The sequence below is a fragment of the Diorhabda sublineata genome, chromosome 1, assembly GCF_026230105.1.
Source record: "Diorhabda sublineata isolate icDioSubl1.1 chromosome 1, icDioSubl1.1, whole genome shotgun sequence".
NCBI classification, from domain to species: domain Eukaryota; kingdom Metazoa; phylum Arthropoda; class Insecta; order Coleoptera; family Chrysomelidae; genus Diorhabda; species Diorhabda sublineata.
Window position 1 is genome coordinate 922,477 of NC_079474.1, and position 18,010 is coordinate 940,486.

The 18,010-nt window shown below is 29.7% G+C and overlaps 3 protein-coding genes across 4 annotated transcripts; 1 reads left to right on the top strand and 2 right to left on the bottom strand.

The window, feature by feature from the left end:
* Positions 1 to 8: 8 nt before the first annotated feature.
* Positions 9 to 6,868, bottom strand: LOC130450251 (uncharacterized). Its single transcript, XM_056788549.1, has 18 exons — positions 6,429 to 6,868; positions 6,061 to 6,353; positions 5,824 to 6,012; positions 5,456 to 5,583; positions 5,230 to 5,388; positions 5,003 to 5,157; positions 4,730 to 4,892; positions 4,584 to 4,673; positions 4,428 to 4,528; positions 3,426 to 3,522; positions 2,336 to 2,666; positions 1,813 to 1,998; positions 1,583 to 1,734; positions 1,044 to 1,160; positions 624 to 778; positions 401 to 563; positions 228 to 317; positions 9 to 126 (listed from the first exon to the last, which is right to left on the bottom strand). The coding sequence occupies exons 2-18, from the start codon at positions 6,350 to 6,352 to the stop codon at positions 28 to 30; spliced, it is 2,667 nt and encodes an 888-aa protein (XP_056644527.1). The 5' UTR covers position 6,353; positions 6,429 to 6,868; the 3' UTR covers positions 9 to 27.
* Positions 6,869 to 8,102: 1,234 nt separating this feature from the next.
* Positions 8,103 to 10,937, bottom strand: LOC130449006 (neuroguidin). The gene is made up of 4 exons (XM_056786638.1): positions 10,687 to 10,937; positions 9,888 to 10,410; positions 9,688 to 9,830; positions 8,103 to 9,603 (listed from the first exon to the last, which is right to left on the bottom strand). The coding sequence occupies exons 1-4, from the start codon at positions 10,693 to 10,695 to the stop codon at positions 9,382 to 9,384; spliced, it is 897 nt and encodes a 298-aa protein (XP_056642616.1). The 5' UTR covers positions 10,696 to 10,937; the 3' UTR covers positions 8,103 to 9,381.
* Positions 10,938 to 11,287: 350 nt separating this feature from the next.
* On the top strand, positions 11,288 to 17,957 carry LOC130449020 (angiomotin-like protein 1). Of its 2 annotated transcripts, none has more exons than XM_056786652.1 (13): positions 11,288 to 11,387; positions 12,270 to 12,360; positions 12,479 to 12,727; positions 12,840 to 12,983; positions 13,038 to 13,335; positions 13,487 to 13,676; positions 13,739 to 14,009; positions 14,068 to 14,213; positions 14,277 to 14,605; positions 14,660 to 14,794; positions 14,863 to 15,050; positions 15,115 to 15,287; positions 16,791 to 17,957. In XM_056786652.1, the coding sequence occupies exons 2-13, from the start codon at positions 12,315 to 12,317 to the stop codon at positions 17,406 to 17,408; spliced, it is 2,787 nt and encodes a 928-aa protein (XP_056642630.1). In that variant the 5' UTR covers positions 11,288 to 11,387; positions 12,270 to 12,314; the 3' UTR covers positions 17,409 to 17,957. The 2 variants fall into 2 exon arrangements, with proteins under 2 accessions (XP_056642630.1, XP_056642635.1); XM_056786657.1 differs by having other exon boundaries at positions 16,813 to 17,957.
* The last annotated feature ends 53 nt before the right edge of the window (positions 17,958 to 18,010 follow it).

An 18,010-nucleotide genomic window follows, 5' to 3' on the forward strand; every position in this document is an offset into this window, starting at 1 on the left:
AAGAAAAACTCCAAATATATTTTATTATTAAATACACGATTCAGATCTGTTGTAAGCTCGATTTTTTGAATCCAACGGTGCAAATTGAAACAACATTAATTCGAAAGTTACGATTGTTCCAGCCATCTGAAAAATAAATTCAAATTCATAGTTTACAAGATTTAAAAAAAATTATTGAATTATATGTGTCAATTTTATTATACTTTTCTAAATTCTTTTCCGTATACCTGTAATAAAAAATTTCGTGTTACGATAAAAAATCCAGATCCTGTGATTCCTACCGGATTCGTGTACATTTGTTCAATTAATCGACTGATCTAAAAATAGGAGAATAGTAACATCAATTTTTTTTTATGACAAATTTCTAATTTATATGTTGAGTAAAAATTAATTAACTTACTTCGGTACAGTAATATTCCGTAGGTACATTATACAGATACTCCATCGGTTTTTTAGCTTCATCGTGCAACCAAGCTCCGTACATTGAGACTGCTATTATTCTCGATACTAAGAAAGAAAACGAAAAAACAAAATACGTAGATTCCGCTATACCTTTTCTTTCCCTGAAGCAACAAATATCAAATTAAAAGAAAATAATATTTTTTTTAAACTATCGCTTCTACCTTAAGCTATTGTATAGTTGTATACACAAGAAGAATATATTGTGCATATATGAAATTAATACTAAAAACGAAATATGCTTGTCCATTTTCTTGCAAAGGATATACAATTTATGATAATCCTGTCGGATTTCCCTCCAAAATTTTTGGTGCATAACCTGAATAAAATACATGTTATTAGAATTGAATATATTTCAAACGGATATCCACGAAAATTAGTCAATGTCGGCGGGAAATATCTTTTTGTATGAGGTAAAGGGCGTCAAAGTTGAAAGTTTTTCAGCGAATAGTAAAACTTATTGGAAATTGGTTTTTTCTAGTTCATTATTAAATAATTCCTACTCTTTAGAACTGAGGGTATGGAAGATATAAGTTTTTTTCTGGTGTGAAACTTTGATAGCTTAGGAGTGAGAACGTGCTTACCTTGTTTTTCTTCAATCTTACAACTAGCTGCCTAAATTTTGCTGTTAGAGCCACACTTATTAAACTGATAAAAACGTCTGTGAATATCCAAGTGAAAGTTGACAAAATATTAATTACCTAGAAAATTTATAACACAATTATATAAATTCTATTGAAACATATTTTAATGTAATGCAATATTTGTTGCATACACTGTAGGTTAGGATATGATCTCTCCATCGAACTCGAAAAATAAATTTCATCGAACTCAATAAATAAATTTATTTATCGAGTTCGATGGATTTCTCATATACGACACTTTGAACGCAGTAGAATGATTCGATGACAGGTGATAGATATATTGATAGCGTGATGTTAAAACCTACTATTGTTTGTATGTTTTTCTAATTAAAATACGCAACTATTATTTATTTTGATCGTTCGGAATATACAAAACCATATTATTTTTTTATTAGCAACGAGATAGTATTTTTAACTCTTCGTTTACTGATTTCATAATTGTGATAAAATAGTGGTGCAGTGTTAATAATTTAACTTACTTTAACCAAAACTCCAAGCCAAACATTAAAAGTTATAAAAGAAAAGTAATTATTGAATAAAACTTCCATTGTTGCTCTTAACGGACTTATTACATAAGATGCGCACGCGTCTGCTGCGTATATACCGTTTATAACGAACAACGCGTGTTCAACTACAATAAAAACGACAGTTATGCAAAGAAAGTATGTCAAATTGATTTATTATTTATTTATATAAATAATGTACTTACTTATTCCGAGAGTAAAAGATGTGGCTGTCATCCACAGGTATCGTTTTTTTAAATTAACGTCGTTTACATACCCTCGCATACTCATTTCAATATAAGACCATTCTTTCAATATCTCGTTCCAATGTTTAGCTAATTTGATTAAATGCAACGAACAGAGAAATGTCGATATGTAGAATGCCATGTGCGCTAAAAAAGTAGCACCTATACATAGATACAACTTTATTTCAGAAATGTATTCCAACGCTCACGTTTACATGAAGACAAAACTGCTACTTTTTCTAAAAATTTTTACTGTATTCCAGTTTTTAATGTGAATTTATTATTATGAAATATTATAGTTTTTTACAAAGAAATAAACGCTTCGGTTTTGTTATTTCAACGAAAACTTGTTTTGGAAAGATTCGTGTTGCGGTATTTGGTTTTCCTTCAAACATAGGAAAATAAATGTGTAAATTGTAGTTTTATTTATTGTTTTGAATATTTATTTAGATACGATTATGAAAGTGTTTAGGTGAGTACTTACCAGTTTTATCGACAACTAATCCGTCCACGCAGAATTTCACCAACCAGAATCCGAAACTGATGAAAGCTCCGCAGGCGTTTAATATAGAATAAACGACTTTAAAGCTACGCCATTTGAAATAAACTAGATTCCAGGTTTTATTTATATTTTGTAACGGCATCACACCGAAATATTGCGCTAATTTTATAATGAATTTGATTGAATCGTGGAATTCGTTTTTCTTAACGATAAAAACGTCTTCTTGCGTTTCTGACATATTTACTGGTATAATAAAAAAATGCCGGTTTAACTCGTTCATATTTACATATTCGCAGATTAAGTTGAGAAATACCTAATAGAAAAAAAAAAAATTAATGTCGAATAAGAAATGATTATTAGTTCATAGACTTTGGTGAACGCATATGGATTTACTAAACTTTATCGAAATTATCTTTGGTGGTAAACATATTCGTAAATTGAATGTTTGCTTATGCGGTGTTTTCGTACTTAGAAACGTCACAAGGATTGATGAATATCCAGAGGCGGATTAATCGTTTTTTTTTTTCTTAATTTATTTGCAGTGTAGGATTTCATTGTAACTATTAAATCAGATTGTCAGAAAATCATATTTGAATTGATATCATATTCGTTTTACTCAAATTAATAATTGAAAATGTTAGTATTCTAAAAGTTCATGAACCATTTCTGATTTCAATTTTCCGTTAATTGATTCATCATTTGTGGATTATACAGTTACCTAAACTAAATCATAGACTCACATAATACTAATAAAATAAAAATCACGAAGGCTAAGCTTTAAAATTGAAAAAGAAATAACTTTCCATTGATTCGAAGAATCAAACAAAAAACAAAAAACCCTTAAATTCCCCTTAAAAACAATTATAGTATAGTTTTACTTTGTCTATGGTACTATTTTAAAATCATATATTATGTAATACATAAGGTTTGTTCTTGTTAACGGTACTAGATTGGACCAGTGCAGGCCAGTTCATGAATGTATAGAATTAGTTCGATCGGATACAAAGAACGATATACACTATATCACAAAAAGCAACAATGGTTTTATCATTTTATTACAATAGCCACCTACCTCTGTTCTTTTTTGGACTAAATTGATTACACTGTCTTGTACTGCACTGGCTGACCCGACTATAGATCCAGTGCAAGTGATACTAGCGCAGGTTCTGCTACAAAGAACGCGAACGTTTTAGTGTACACTTTCTGAACTTCTCTGAACAGACCTATATTTGTTTATAATTTGATTGATGACTAAATGTAAATGTTGCAGTATTTTATACATGGGAATATATTTTAAAATATGTCAGGTATTTATATTTTCAAATATTTTCGGCCTGTGAGATGCAATTATATAAATGAATTTCGATATCTTTGTTGCTTTTAAATTTCGGCAAATTTCCCACCACTGGATATGGAACAATATTTGTAGTGTTCGAATTATATATATAAGTTTGTTGTTAATATAAACAATAACAATGTTAAAATATAGTACAAAAGTCTATTCTGCGAATAAATGTTCAATCGATAGAGATAACAACACGATCGGTTATTTAGAGTTGTACCTACATAAAAAATATTCACCTTTTTTGATTGATTGATGATATTCAAACAGGTTTTATCAATAATCAATGAGGTAATTTTTGTTTCTTGGTGTGTTTTGGTTTTTGGAAAGTGATCAATGAAAAATATTTTCATCAATTTTCTGCCAGTTTTACAGTGATTTAATTTGTAGTTTAGACATTGGATAATTTTAATTATATTACCCTGTATGCGTGGAGAAGGTTTTCATTGAAGAGTTATATCGATTATTCGCTAATTTGAAATAATAATCCTCTTGTTACCGTCAAACATTGTCGGGTAAATAATGTTGTACTTATAAAACGACCCTTTCGGTCTGGCAAACAATGCATCAAAATAATACTAATACGTTATTTACATATAACATTTTTTTATGACGAACCCTTTTTATTTGAGCAAGACAAAACGCAGTATAAATTAGCAAATTATAGTTATGGGAAATAAAAACAGAAATTTTTTGTACATTTTTTATTTGAATACACGTCATGTTATGTACTCGGTACTATTTGAATTATTTATTGGTTTAACAAAATCTTTCAAAGCACTTTGATTGAATTGTATAAGAATCAATTCGTAAGTTATAATTGAAGCGGCAATCTACAACAAAATAATAAACAATTATACTGAAATGCATAAAAACAAAGTTACGTACGTTTAGTGTTAAACGCCTAGTAATTTTGAAAAATTGTCCACCAGTCAAAGCTATAGAATCGTAATAAATATGCGCCATTATCCTTTGCAACTGAAACAAAATTTATTATGAAAAAAAAGAATGAAATATTTAGAATATTAACTTACGTCTTCACTCCAGTGATCGTCTGGTACTTTGGGTATAATTGCGGCGAATTTTTTACTTTCTTCATTAATTGAAGAACCGTATATTGTAACAAGAACCAATCTCATTATTATAAAACCAAACGAATAGAAGAAATGTATCGAATATAAATGACTATTGATATATCTAAAAAACGTACAAAATTTTATAATTGAAATTGTAATTAATACGAGTAGGTGTTGCATGATGTGTGAAATTTATATAAAATAAGACAAAGAGCATTTTACATTAATTACCTAAGGCTGTTGAACAGCTGTATCAAAATCAATGAAATATTGAAAATATAACTGCAAATTATCAAATTTCCAAATAATTTGTCCACTTGGTATACGGCTAAAGCAAGTTTAGAGTAATCTTCTCTTATTTCTTGATAATATTTCGAAGTTTTATCCTAAATAAATAAATTTTTGTTTTGTACACATTGTAATGTGCATAAATAAGTAAATAATCGAAATGAACTCACTGTGAGGTAAACGGAAGATATTTCTTGGATTTGCAATACATCGTTATATCGATTAAAAGAATCCGCAATTTGTTTGAATCTATACGCAAATATCACACTTAAATTGATAATGAAAACGTCAACGGTAACACATACTGCCCAACTGATTATACAAAATACCTAAAATAATATACTAATTTTGGATTTGAAACTTTTAGATGTATTTATATATAATACAAAAACTTACCACGTATACTACAGACCAACAATAATTACATTCACCATATAGATAAACGCATTTTTGTTGAATATGATTTATGAATCCTCTTGATCCCGTTTTAAAAGTAATTGAAATAATTTCCATCAAATGTTCAACTAAAATAAATATTTTAAATTGTTCTTTATTTACTTTGTGTCAATTGATACGAGGTTAGTTAGTAGACAACAAAATATTCGAACAAAAATTATTTTAAGGTTAGGAACGAAATCTTAGTAGTCTAAGAACTTATCAAATATGTATTTGTAGTTAGAACGTAGGAGACAATTAATTAGAATGTGATGCTAATCTGATAAACACATTGAAAATTGGAAAAATATTCGTACTAGTTTACTTACTAGTACCAATGGCATATACGGCGAGTGTAAGAATGTTCAATAAACTGCGTAAATTTTTCGATGCGCCATATTTTTTATTAATTTCCATTTCAAGATAAGTTATGCTCGTGATAAATTTTTGCCAGTTTTTCGATACGTTTATTGAAATTAACGTAGTGACTGCTACTTGCATAAAAACCATTGGTATTACTGAAAAAATAATAATGATCCTAAAATTAACAAACTATCGTTACTTACCTAAATGGGTTATGACAGGATAGATTTGAAAGGCGCAAAAAAATCCTAAATATGAACAAATCGTCGAAACTGCACAAATTGTAATTGTGTAGACGATTTTCCAAGAAAGCCAATTAAACTTTATATTCGACGGATCTTTACAACAGATATTATGCATCGGAAACAATCCGATAATTTGACATTTCACCAGTAGGTATTTTAATAAATCGTGACTAGTATCGTTATAATTTGGTTCAAATATCACATCTCCTTTCGTCGATAACTTTTTCTTGAAATCCTTAATATTCACCATTCTGTGAAATAAGATGTATTTTCAATATTATCTCATATATAATACGTAAGTATTAATACTCCATAAAAGTTTTTACCTTAAATCAATATTTCGATATTATCCAAACTTTTTTAATGCGGAATTTTTATTAGGTAACTATCGATGTCGGTTTGTAAATAAAAGCTAATCAGGAAATACGAAATGATAAACTGTATTAACTTGATTATTAAATACGTTCACTATCTACTATTTAATATACATCTTTTATTATCAAAAATACAGATTATCCCTGTTATTACAAGCGTTTCTGATGTATTAAAGATCGATTGAAACTTTGCGTGTTCTATTAATGTTTTTCATACGCGTACATCGAGGGCGCCACTAATCATATACAAAAACCATGTTGTGAAATGTGCTATAGCGTACCAGCTGGGAAGCAGCCAATGAGAATTCGCTCCCGAAACGACGCGCCAATTTGAAACATTTGAATTGAATACATGATGTAAATACTACAAGGTGTGCTATTGCGCACCAGCTGGGAAGCAGCCAATGAAAATTCGATCCCAAAACGACGCGCAAATTTGGGAGCGAATTCTCATTGGCTCTTGAGAGATGCGCAGAACGAGTCGAAAATGAGCCCTCATGTACAGAAACCAATAGCAAAATTCGAAATTTTTTTGAAAAGTTATCATAATTGAGGAAAAATTAAAAAGATGACAAAACTCCAAATGGCGTTCTCTAGTAAGGAAATGGTAATTTTTTAAAAGCGTTTTTTTCTTTTAGTCTTTCTACTTGTGTAATCTCCTTTTTTTGCTCTATATGATTTGAATTTTCTAATAATGTTTTGAATCAGTAATTTTCGTTTGAATACAAGTTATATTAAGTTGATACAGCAATTAGGTATATTAGTTTATATATATTTTTATCCAAAACATTCATAAGGAAAATACGTTAAATTGATGAACTTAGGCAACACACATTACATGGTTTACCTTAAGAGGTTATGAACTCTTGTATATAATCTTTGGTTATGAACGTCTGATTGAAATAACGGTCACGGTTGATAATTAAACGAAAGGTTTTTTTATTAAATGATTTGTTTTCAAGTGAATACGATAAAATATTTATCACTAATTTGTTAGTAACGTTATTTGGTTATGTTCAGTAATTAGTTTCGAATGTTTAGGTCGGTGTATAGAAGGCCTCAGTTTTGCTTTTGGAATGAAAAAAGTAAAAAGTCGCCGCACTTTCACCACTAGAGACTATGGAGTAATTAATGAATATCAACCAAAATCTTAATTTATTAATGGGAATTAAAAAAGTTTCAATTTTGTAAGCACTTAAATTTGCTGGGAATCTTCATAAAGTATGACAACAAATTTTTGTGTACAGCAAGTTTAAATGAAAGTTTTCATGGGAAAAATTTAATTTTGGTTAATTTTTTCCTAAAAACGCTCATAATTTCTTTTGTTTCGGCATATCTACAGCTAGACCTGAATTAAATGCAAAAAAACCTAGCTTCCTACATGCTTGCTATGAGAAGATATAACTGCTATAGACGAACGGACAAAATGCTAGTAATAGCGCTTTTTTACAAAGAAAAGCGCTACAAAAGACTTCCTATGAAATTTATATAAAAAAATGGTTATTTTTCTTAAAAGTATAGTAATTTGGATGAATTTTAAGTACTCTTCATGTAATTTGTCTAGTAATAGGTGATATTTAACTGTTTCAGGGCATTTTTTATGCATAGAGCCCCCCCAAGAACCAAATAATTGTAAAAAAAAATAATTATTGAAATTAATTTCTTTATTAAATATACGAGATCGTATTAAAAACAATTTTAGCAGGTATTTTTCTATAATGTCTTACAATTTTTATATACCGAGAAAAAGGGCCCCACTCGATGCTAAGCCTAGGGCCCCCTGGTCTTGGAAGGCGGCCCTGAATCAACTAAAAAATGATATGATACTAATCAGGTTACTTATCTTTCGAGGCATGGATAAAGAATCAAAAATGGTGTAGTTTAAAAGCAATAGTTTATTTTCTTAAAAATTATACATAAACAAAAACTTAATACATAAAAAAAACCTAAACGTATATAGAAAACTAGTGAAAAGAAAACAAAAGTTTATAATATTAAAAATAGTTCTACATATAACAATCAATAATTAATTATTGCGATATCTGATAATGTCAATGTTATTATATTATTAACATTATTGTTTATAATAAAAACCAGTAATACACAAGTTTATAACAGTCTGTGGCCGATTTATAACAATTTTATAGTCCATTAAAATGAATAATCCAATCTTTTTATATATTTTCGAGGTAGTTTCTAATTATTTTCCACCCAACAAATAAAAATAATTCTAAAGTAATATTTAAAAGCTCGTGCTTGAATATTCATTTTATTAGATTATTTAAGGCTCCTTTAACTAATGCAATTTAGTCTGAAAGGGTATTTTATATTTGTTATAAAAATAATAATTTCTTTGTCTTTGATACTTTTGATTTTGTTGAAAAGATAACGGCGCAAAAGTGTGACAACAGTTTGTAAGAATGGCAAAAGATATTATATTTAATAGTAGAACCCAAATGTATTTTGAAATAAATATTTGAATGCAAATTTTGTTTTTTTTTACTGTCTAGTTCCTAAATTAAGATGAATTACTGAACAGAAGCTGCACATGATCACTTAGTTGGAAACTATTTAATCAAAAAAAAAAAAAATTGAAAAGGAGCAACTGATTTGATTACAGAACGACAAACATTCTAGAAACCATTTAAATGGAAATGAGTTTTGAAAAATATTACAAAAAAATTAAAGGAAAAGCTGTAAAAAATATTTATTTATATGATTTTTGGCTCATTATCAAAATCCACATTATGGAAAGTATATAGTATTTACTTGGGCGAGTTCAAATTGAAAGCAAACAAATAATATACTTTTTAGAAATGTTAAAAGCTCTCTATCAACTAATATTTCAATACATTTTATTTTTAAATCAAAAAAGTAATAATATTAACACAAAAAATTGTTATTTTTAATGGAAACGTCTTTTTTTAAAATTACCTTTTTTCTTATTGGTAAATTTATTTTTCCTTTTTCTGCTCGAATTAGATCTTCCAAAATCTGTAATTTCATCTCCTAAAGTACCTAAAGTTGTTAATTGACGTCTCTTATATTTATCTGCTTTACTAACAGGTAAACGTGTCATATATTCTTCTTCATATTCTTGTCTTTCTTGTTGTTGTTTAGATATTACCTAAAGACAATATTCAATATTATAAACCATACCATACCATATACCATGAAAGGAAAAAATTGATATTTTATAATAATACTTTACCTGTTGGGCTCTACTACTTTGGGAAACTTCTACAGGAGTATCAAGGTACTCTTCACGAAGATCTTGCATAATAGCACTTGATAAAGCGTGTTTTTTCGACCGTTCTTGGAGTAATTTTGTTCTCTCTTTAGAAGTTTCATCACCTACAGTTATAAAATCCATGGAACAATTTATATTTTATTAAAAAAATACGTTTTTACCAGTATAATGTAAGGCGGATAATTTTGGGGGCACATAAACACCACTTTTACCCTCTTTTCGTTCTTTTTCATCCCCACTATCATCTTCCGAACCAGATTCATCTGAATTCCCAATCAGATTCGCTGGATTTGCTTTAAATCTTGTCGGATCATCTACACTCTGGCCGCTTACTGCTGTTTTTACCAATTTATCAATTTGATATTTCAGTCTTCGATCTATTGGCTTTACTTTTTCTAAGACTGTCCTTATTTCTACTAACCTGTCTATACATGGGTCACCTTCTATTTTTTCACCACAAGACTTTCTCAAAACTACATAAGTTAAGTTAATGAGGTAAGAAAGTAACATATTATACTTCATTTCTAAGAAACTTAAACCCTGATCAGTTGTTAGTTCGCCTTTTCTCACTTTTTGAATCATATTATCTACTAGCGTTGCTACATGTTGGGAGCTTACTTTCATCTCATTGAGAAGAATTAAAGCTTGTGGTAAATCTTCATTCTTCATGTTTACATCCGGAGCCTAAAAACAGCGTTATTTAAGGGGAAATCTTATTAAAAATTAAATTTAATATTTTTTTAATCAATTAATAACTTGTCTATTATTAAACATTCACACATGCTGGATTTTTATAAAAATTTAATTATTAAAAATTAGATATACTATTTGCATAAAAATTCGATCGCCATCTTTGACCCTTTAGTGACGGAAAAAATTAAGGGTAGTATTAATTTAGAAAAGTTTCTTAAAGTTTATGAAAGTACACGCTTTAATATATCAAAAATTAGAATGACTAACCTGCACCATTTTTGTGAAACTAAAGTACTAATTAAAAACTCATATCAAACGATAATAATAAAAACATATTATATATAAATACACGTGCTATATTTTAATAACGAAGGTTTTTTTTTTATTTTATAGTAGTTTTATTCACAGTTTCGGTCTTCTTTACAATTCTAGATTGTACGAGATAGTTGCCCTGTTACATTTTCAATGATAATTGCTTTAAGCATATCTACAATTCATTTAACTGACAAATAAAAGACAGAGAAATAAAGTATGAGATAGATAAGGAGACACTGGGCGCGTTCACGATATCCATAACGGCAACTATCTCTCTTCAACTTTCTTATATTTATATTTGTGAGTGATATTGAGATTTAAAGCATAAAAAAATGCTAAATAACTTTTTAAACTATATTTATATAAAATAATAAAGGTAGAATAACGAAATTTTAATAATTAATTACATATTTGCGTCAATTGAAAGGAGACGGGAATATACATTTGACAGATGTGACGGTACGTTTCATTATTATTATTTATTTCTATTATATTATTATATATCTCATTCTAGCACATGTAAATCAAAAAGGACGTGTATTAGAGCTGAAGGTGTCGATTAGATAGAAAACGTATCTGTAGTATTGCCATTGTGCACATAATGGCAGGATAGTGTGTTTTAATTTGGTTTTTAATTATTTTTATGCAAAAATGTAAGTAATTCAACTTTTTATATGTTTATTACAATTTATTTCTACTATTAGTTATCGACGGTGGGATTAAAATCGCTAAAAAGCTTTTTCTTGAAAATTGTTACAAGAAGATGAGTTTTCTATTTTTTTCTCATTTCTAATGTAACTTTATATTTAAAAGCAAGGGTTTTTTACCTCATTAGTTGAATAAAAAACGTATAGCACGTAGTGTATAGTACAAAACATCAGATTAAAAAGTGTCTTAAAAATATTTCAAATTCCTCAAATATTTCTGTAATTACATCACTTGATAAACATTTTTTGATAATTAAATATTTGCAAATAAAACTTAAATATATACAGATCAGTTTATGTTTTCATTAAACTTAAATTACGAGTTTGCATCCGTGTTTGGTTAATTCTAATCAGTAATTTACGTTAAAAAAAAGATATGTCGTATCATAACAGCTTCAATTTAGCTGCAATGATACGATCGTTTTATATTTTTTATATTTATCCCCATATTTTGATGTATTTTAATTGTTTCTCATATTTTGGGTACATTTCAATAATTTGCTTATATTTTAGGATGGAATGCTTTGAAAACATCTCATCATGTGTATAATCATTGAAGAATGTTATCTTTGTTTACATGAAGCTAAAAATTTATGTACATATATATATATATATATATATATATATATATATATATATATATATATATATATATATATATATATATATATATATATATATATATATATATATAAAATCATTATAAACTATTTGAGATAAGAATAACAAAATTGCAGTCAATATCAAGCACTTTTTGTGTAATTCAACATAAATTATTTATTGAAATTATAATACAAGATAGAATATATATATATATTTTTTTTTCAGACTTTGAGGAGAAAGTGAACAAAATATGTTAGAATTTGTTCGACAATGCAGTCCAACAATAGATATAGACCATTCAAACAGTTGGGACAAGGTATTTTTCTTATTTTTATCAAGATTTATTTTTCAGAATATTCAAAGTTATTTTTTTTTCTATTTGTTATATGAAGGAAATTACAATCAATAGATGAAGAAACTGTTGAATATTTTAGGTAACTTTCCACAAAGTTTGAGTGGTAGTGAAACAGATGTTTCAACGTCCAATGAAAATTTATCCAATGAAGAAAAATATGTAATACGACATACTCCTAGGCAAGAACCACAAGGACAAGAGAATTTGACGGATTCCAAAAGAAGTTCATTAAGAGATAGTTTGCCTTCTAATCGTAGCTCTCTAGATGTGTCTTCATCATCTTACAATACTCTGATTATTCATAGCGCAGGAGATGAACCATGGACAGGTTGGTACAGCTTAATTAAATTGAGAAATTAGCACATGCTTGTTTCTAATAATTATTATTGTTTTAATGAATGATTAATAAATAAAATCGACTGGTAATATTTTCTTAATAGGAAGAAATTCTGGACCTAGAGAAGGCAGCAATATTTCTTCAAATTATATACTTCACCAAGGATCTAACCTTACAAATGATCCTAAATTATCACCCTTGACTAAAAGGAGTTCGGCATCTCCATCACCTTCTATTTCTAGTACAGGTATATATATTACAAATACTACTTTTTGATTAAAGTTGTAACAATTCTTTGTAGGTGTACAGGAGATAACAGCAATTCCAGACGATTATTTGAATCAATCTTCAGTGCTGAAACATTTAGCCAAAGAAGTAAAAGTACCGTCATCGTCAGAAATTTCCTTGAAAGATAATTCAGATAATCTAGTACTTTTTGAGTTGAATGTTTTAGCACCACCACCACCACCACCCGAATATCCCAAATGGTCAGACAAATCACCTTTACAACGTGAAGTAGAAAATAGGAATAAAATTAATGCTGAAAAATTGACTTTGTCCAAATCCCAACCAGATCTTTCCACAGTTGGATCTATAAAGTAATTTTTTTTTAATCTGAATATTCTACTTTATGCGTATACTTCGGTGCTCCTCTTTGAGTGTGTCACATTTTATTTTGTCTCAACTGATTGTCGCAATATGTTTTTATGTAAGAGCGCTGTATCCAAATTTAAACAAATTTCCTTTTAGGAGCGACGCCAATTTCTTCAGAAGGGGAGTTTCTGCGCCTAGACCACCAACAAGAGGAAGAGAAGAAAATGAATCTAAAAGTGAAGAAATTTGGCCGTCTGCTGAAATGGTAGAAATTCTAATAAAGGAAAATAGTGCTCTCAAACAAGAATTGGAAAATTTGTATCAGAGAGTTGAAAGGACACAAAGGGTGAGTTGATTAATTGAAACTAAGAAGTTTTGATTGAATAACACAAAACAAACTTTTCGTAGCTCGAACAAGAAATTTTCAAAGTGCACAAAGGTCACGAGGAGCTCGTTCAATCGTGCGATAGGCGAGAAAGATTGGAAAGAGCCGCCAGAGCGCGTCTACAATCTGATTGCGTTAGATATCAGGAATTGAACAAAGCTCTGAGGGAGCAAGTGGAATTGCTTTCTACTCAGATGCTGTCTCGTTCACCAGTACCTGATTATGGAGGACCTGAGAATCTCAGAAGGGAACTAGCTAAACGGGAAGGACTCATCAAACAACTCATTTCTCAAAGTAAGAATACAATTTCATTACTACATATATTTATAGTATTTTGCGTAACTTTTTCCAGATAAGGAGTTATCTGCTGCCAAAGAAAGACAAGAAATAGAGTTGGCTGCTCAGAGAGCTACTTTACAAGAACAGAGAACACATATAGATATACTAGATACGGCTCTAACGAATGCGCAGGGCAATGTAGTTCGCCTCGAGGAGGAAGTGAGTTGAATTTTTTTTTTTTTTTTAAATTCTTAACTGAATCTAAAAATTTTTCTCTTCTAGTGTCGCAAAAAGCAAGTGTATGTTGAACGTGTATCTCAACTTCAGAGGGCGTTGTCTTCGATGCAAGTGGCGAGTGAAAGGCGAGAACAAACTGAAAAAAAGTTGCGACTTCAACTCGAACGTGAATTACAGCGCGCTAAAGCTTCGCAAGGCGAATGGGATTCTCACAGTGGTATAGGAAGTGAATCGGCTTCTGAATTGAAAAGGATGTTGAGAGAAAAAGATGAAAGGATAATGACTTTAGAAGGGGAATGCTCGAAATGGGAACAGAGGTTCTTAGAGGAAGGTACTTTAAGGCAGGCGGCTATCGATGCCGCCAGTATACCAAAGTAAAACAAAACTGACGTATTTCATAAGTATTTTTTTTATATTCGAATTTTCAGGGACGCTAAAATAGCAGCTTTAGAAAAAACGAGTCAGGAGACTGAGAAAATTATAGCCGAAGCTAGAAATGAAAAAATCAGACACATGGACGAAGTACACGCGGCACAAAAAAAAGTTGCAGACTTAGAATCCAGGTAAATAAACTGACATTCCACTTATTTGAAATTGTCTCTTTTATTTTGAAAAATGGGGTGTATTTTAGATTAAAGGACTTGGAATCTAAGCTTGCAGAAAAAGATGCCATGATTAGAGTATTACAAAAACACACTTACGATAAAGATATGACTAGTATGTTGGGCAGATCACCTCATCATACTCCTCATCCCAGTTTAGGTGGACCTGATATAGATCATGTATTAGTTGGAACTACAGTTTCTAGAGAAGAATTAGGTATATGTTGAATATATTATAAATAGCAAAATTGATTCATTATAATTGATAATTATTGTTTTAGTTAGCAGCGTTTTAACAAATTCGACAGCGTACGGTTCAAGTAATTCATATACAGGTAGCAATTCATCCTACCATCACATGCCTTCATATGCCAAATACGATACTACTAAACAAAAATTGGACAATCAGTTGAAAGAGATAGATAGTCAACTCGATTCTCAGTTACTTAGTAAGGTAGGAGAAACTGAAACATTTTATTGATTACCGTTTAGTTATTTTTCTCATAAATTACAAATTTTTGAAGAATCTGAAAGCAATAATTATCATTCCTTGTAACTAAATTCCATTTAGGAGGAGAAGAAATTAAAAAGTAGATATATTTTTGATGATATAATTTCATTTTTTATTCAGTTTATACTGAAAAATGAAATTTCTTAGTATTTTGTGAGTTTCGTTCACATATTTTTTTTGCCTTACAATGTTTACATTTAAGTATGACCTCAGTAAATTAACTTATTAAAAATTACGTTTTTAATATAATTATAGTATAATAATAGTTTAGGCAGTCTAAATATAACCAAAGTTTAATTTTAATTTAAAAGATATATTTAAACTAATATACAGGGTAATTAGATAACAAAATAGAATCTTGACATATGATTACATTCATAACATAAGTAGTTTTTTTTGCATAATGATTTTGCTCTGAATTCATATTTTACTGTCCTGTATGTAAAATTCTTTTTTTCTGAAGATAATTCTAAAAGGAGTTTCAATTTTTTTAAATATAAGAAACCGAAAATGAGGGACGATATTTTAGATTAATTTTTTTTACTTGTATGCAGTTAAACAGTGAGTTTTTTCATTTGAGTTTTATTTTGAATTTGTTTTATTTAAATGAAAATTGTGTAAAAGAATGTCGATATATCTTTGTCATTTTATAATTCATTACATTTGCTTTCATTAAATACCCTTAAAAATGAATCATATAATTAACTATCGGTTAGAAGTTATATTTGATAAATTTGATAATAACAAGATGTTTTTTCTTTTCGTTGGATTAAAAACGGGTTTCAAATTTTTTTATATATATATATATATATATTTGTTTGAATGTATAAACAACCTTCTATTTAATATTTTGCAAATTTATGTACTATCGAAAGTTTCGTAAATAGGAATTTTTGAATCTGTAAAGACATAGATATTCTTCTAGTGTTAATTATTGATATGTTGAAGGATAATTTTTATATAAATATGATTCATTTTTTACAAATTGCTGACGCACGAAGCTTTTGTTTTTATTTTTGTGTGTGTTGTATGGAAGCATGATTCAATAAATTGTTATTTCCACCGTTTTCGCAACTTGATTGATTTGTCGAACAAAATCCTATTACCCAACGATCGAAAATGGAAAATGAAAATTACACATAACTATTGAGAAAAATGTTATTAATGTCACTTAATGAAATAAAATATATTTTTTGCAAAATTATTTTAGTCGAATATAAAAAGAAAATGTTTATTCGAAGTTTGAATAGCGTATTTTCATTTTCATAATTTGTCGATACTAAAATAATTGATTAAATGCATCCAGTGTCCCCTACCCGGCCAGCGTTTATTCCTCTCCTAGCATGGCGCCAGCTTCCCGCTTGGCGTTGCCGTGTGACTAACCCATCTTTTCACTCTCAGATCCCGGGGACAAATCCCAATTCTGTCTCTTTCTTCCAATTTCAGCGGGCACTTTGCTGTTTTCCAGGATTCACTAATCCAGTCGCTACGCAGAGAAAAGGAAAAATACCCAAACCACTATTGGCAGGTGTGACGGCGGTATCTTACGATAGCCAGGGCCCCTTCCTGCTGCCCCCGACACGTCACGAATCCGGCGAGATGTTGCTTCTCGAAAAACAAGGTAGGACTTCGCAACAACAACGTATGCCCGAAGGTGCGCAAGCCACCTCTCAAAAACCGCCCACGCCGAGCTCGTTGCCGCGTCCGCCGCGTTCTTCTTTACGTTCAGGTCTACCTCGACGTTTAGGCGAATATAATAGATTGCCGGATTCGGAAAAAAAATCCGACGGAGCGGATTCTCTCAGTTCTAATTCGAGTAGTAGACGAGCTTCGCCGGCTAGATCTTTGATACCTCCTCCGAGGAAATTGGGTGAGTATGGGCGATTGAGAAGCAGCTCGGCTGGGCCGGAAAGAGATTCGGCTTCGACTTTGAGCGAAAATTCGGCTAGTTCCTCTAAAGTTAGAATATATGGGGGCGGTTCTTTGAGAAGGGGCTCCTCGTTAGGAAGGGACAGCAAATGTTCTTCCGATTCCAATACCAATAAATACAGGATACAATTTTGATGTTACATTTCATTTAAAATTTTTCGATTCCTTTTAATTACATTAAATGTCAATAGTAACAGAATCAACAGAATTATTTATGTATTTTTTGTTTTAATAGAATAGTTGTATGTATCATTTTGGGGGTTACTTTGAATTTTAAAACGCGCGCTACGGAAGAAATTCGGGGCCAACTGTATATGTCGTGCCATATTTTATATAAAAACGTTATACTCGAATCATTTTTTATTATTAATGTTTGTACCGGCACAATTTTCGGAAATTTTTAAATCAAAATAAATAGTATTTTCTATTAGATTAATTCTCTTTTTACAATAGTATGTAATAGTAATACAGTAAGTAATTTTTGTCAATTGAAAAAGTGCCTTGTAGGAATAAAGTCAGTCGATTCGACAATTTCGAAAAACGAGTATGTTGTAAAAACACTATTTTTATTTTATTTTTTTTCAAATTCATAAGATTTTTGTAGTGTATTCTAGTCTGTTTACATACACTATATCTTACGTTATTGTAAAATTATAATGAGACAATAAAGTCATTATCCACTTGTACCTGAGTTTTTATTTATGGATTTTACCTTTTTCTTAGTGTAGGAGCGTTTA

Bases quoted from the DNA above. Each gene is read 5' to 3' on its own strand.
- LOC130450251 (XM_056788549.1), bottom strand. From the start codon at position 6,352: ATGGTGAATATTAAGGATTTCAAGAAAAAGTTATCGACGAAAGGAGAT. The intron at 4,529-4,583 runs GTACGTAACTTT...ATTTTGTTGTAG, and splicing joins CTAGGCGTTTAACACTAAAC to ATTGCCGCTTCAATTATAAC. The intron at 318-400 runs GTAAGTTAATTA...TCCTATTTTTAG, and splicing joins CGGAATATTACTGTACCGAA to ATCAGTCGATTAATTGAACA.
- LOC130449006 (XM_056786638.1), bottom strand. The intron at 9,831-9,887 runs GTAAAAACGTAT...TTATAACTGTAG, and splicing joins ATCCGCCTTACATTATACTG to GTGATGAAACTTCTAAAGAG. The intron at 9,604-9,687 runs GTAAAGTATTAT...TATTGTCTTTAG, and splicing joins AAAGTAGTAGAGCCCAACAG to GTAATATCTAAACAACAACA.
- LOC130449020 (XM_056786652.1), top strand. From the start codon at position 12,315: ATGCAGTCCAACAATAGATATAGACCATTCAAACAGTTGGGACAAG. The intron at 13,677-13,738 runs GTGAGTTGATTA...AACTTTTCGTAG, and splicing joins GAGTTGAAAGGACACAAAGG to CTCGAACAAGAAATTTTCAA. The intron at 14,606-14,659 runs GTAAAACAAAAC...TCGAATTTTCAG, and splicing joins GATGCCGCCAGTATACCAAA to GGACGCTAAAATAGCAGCTT.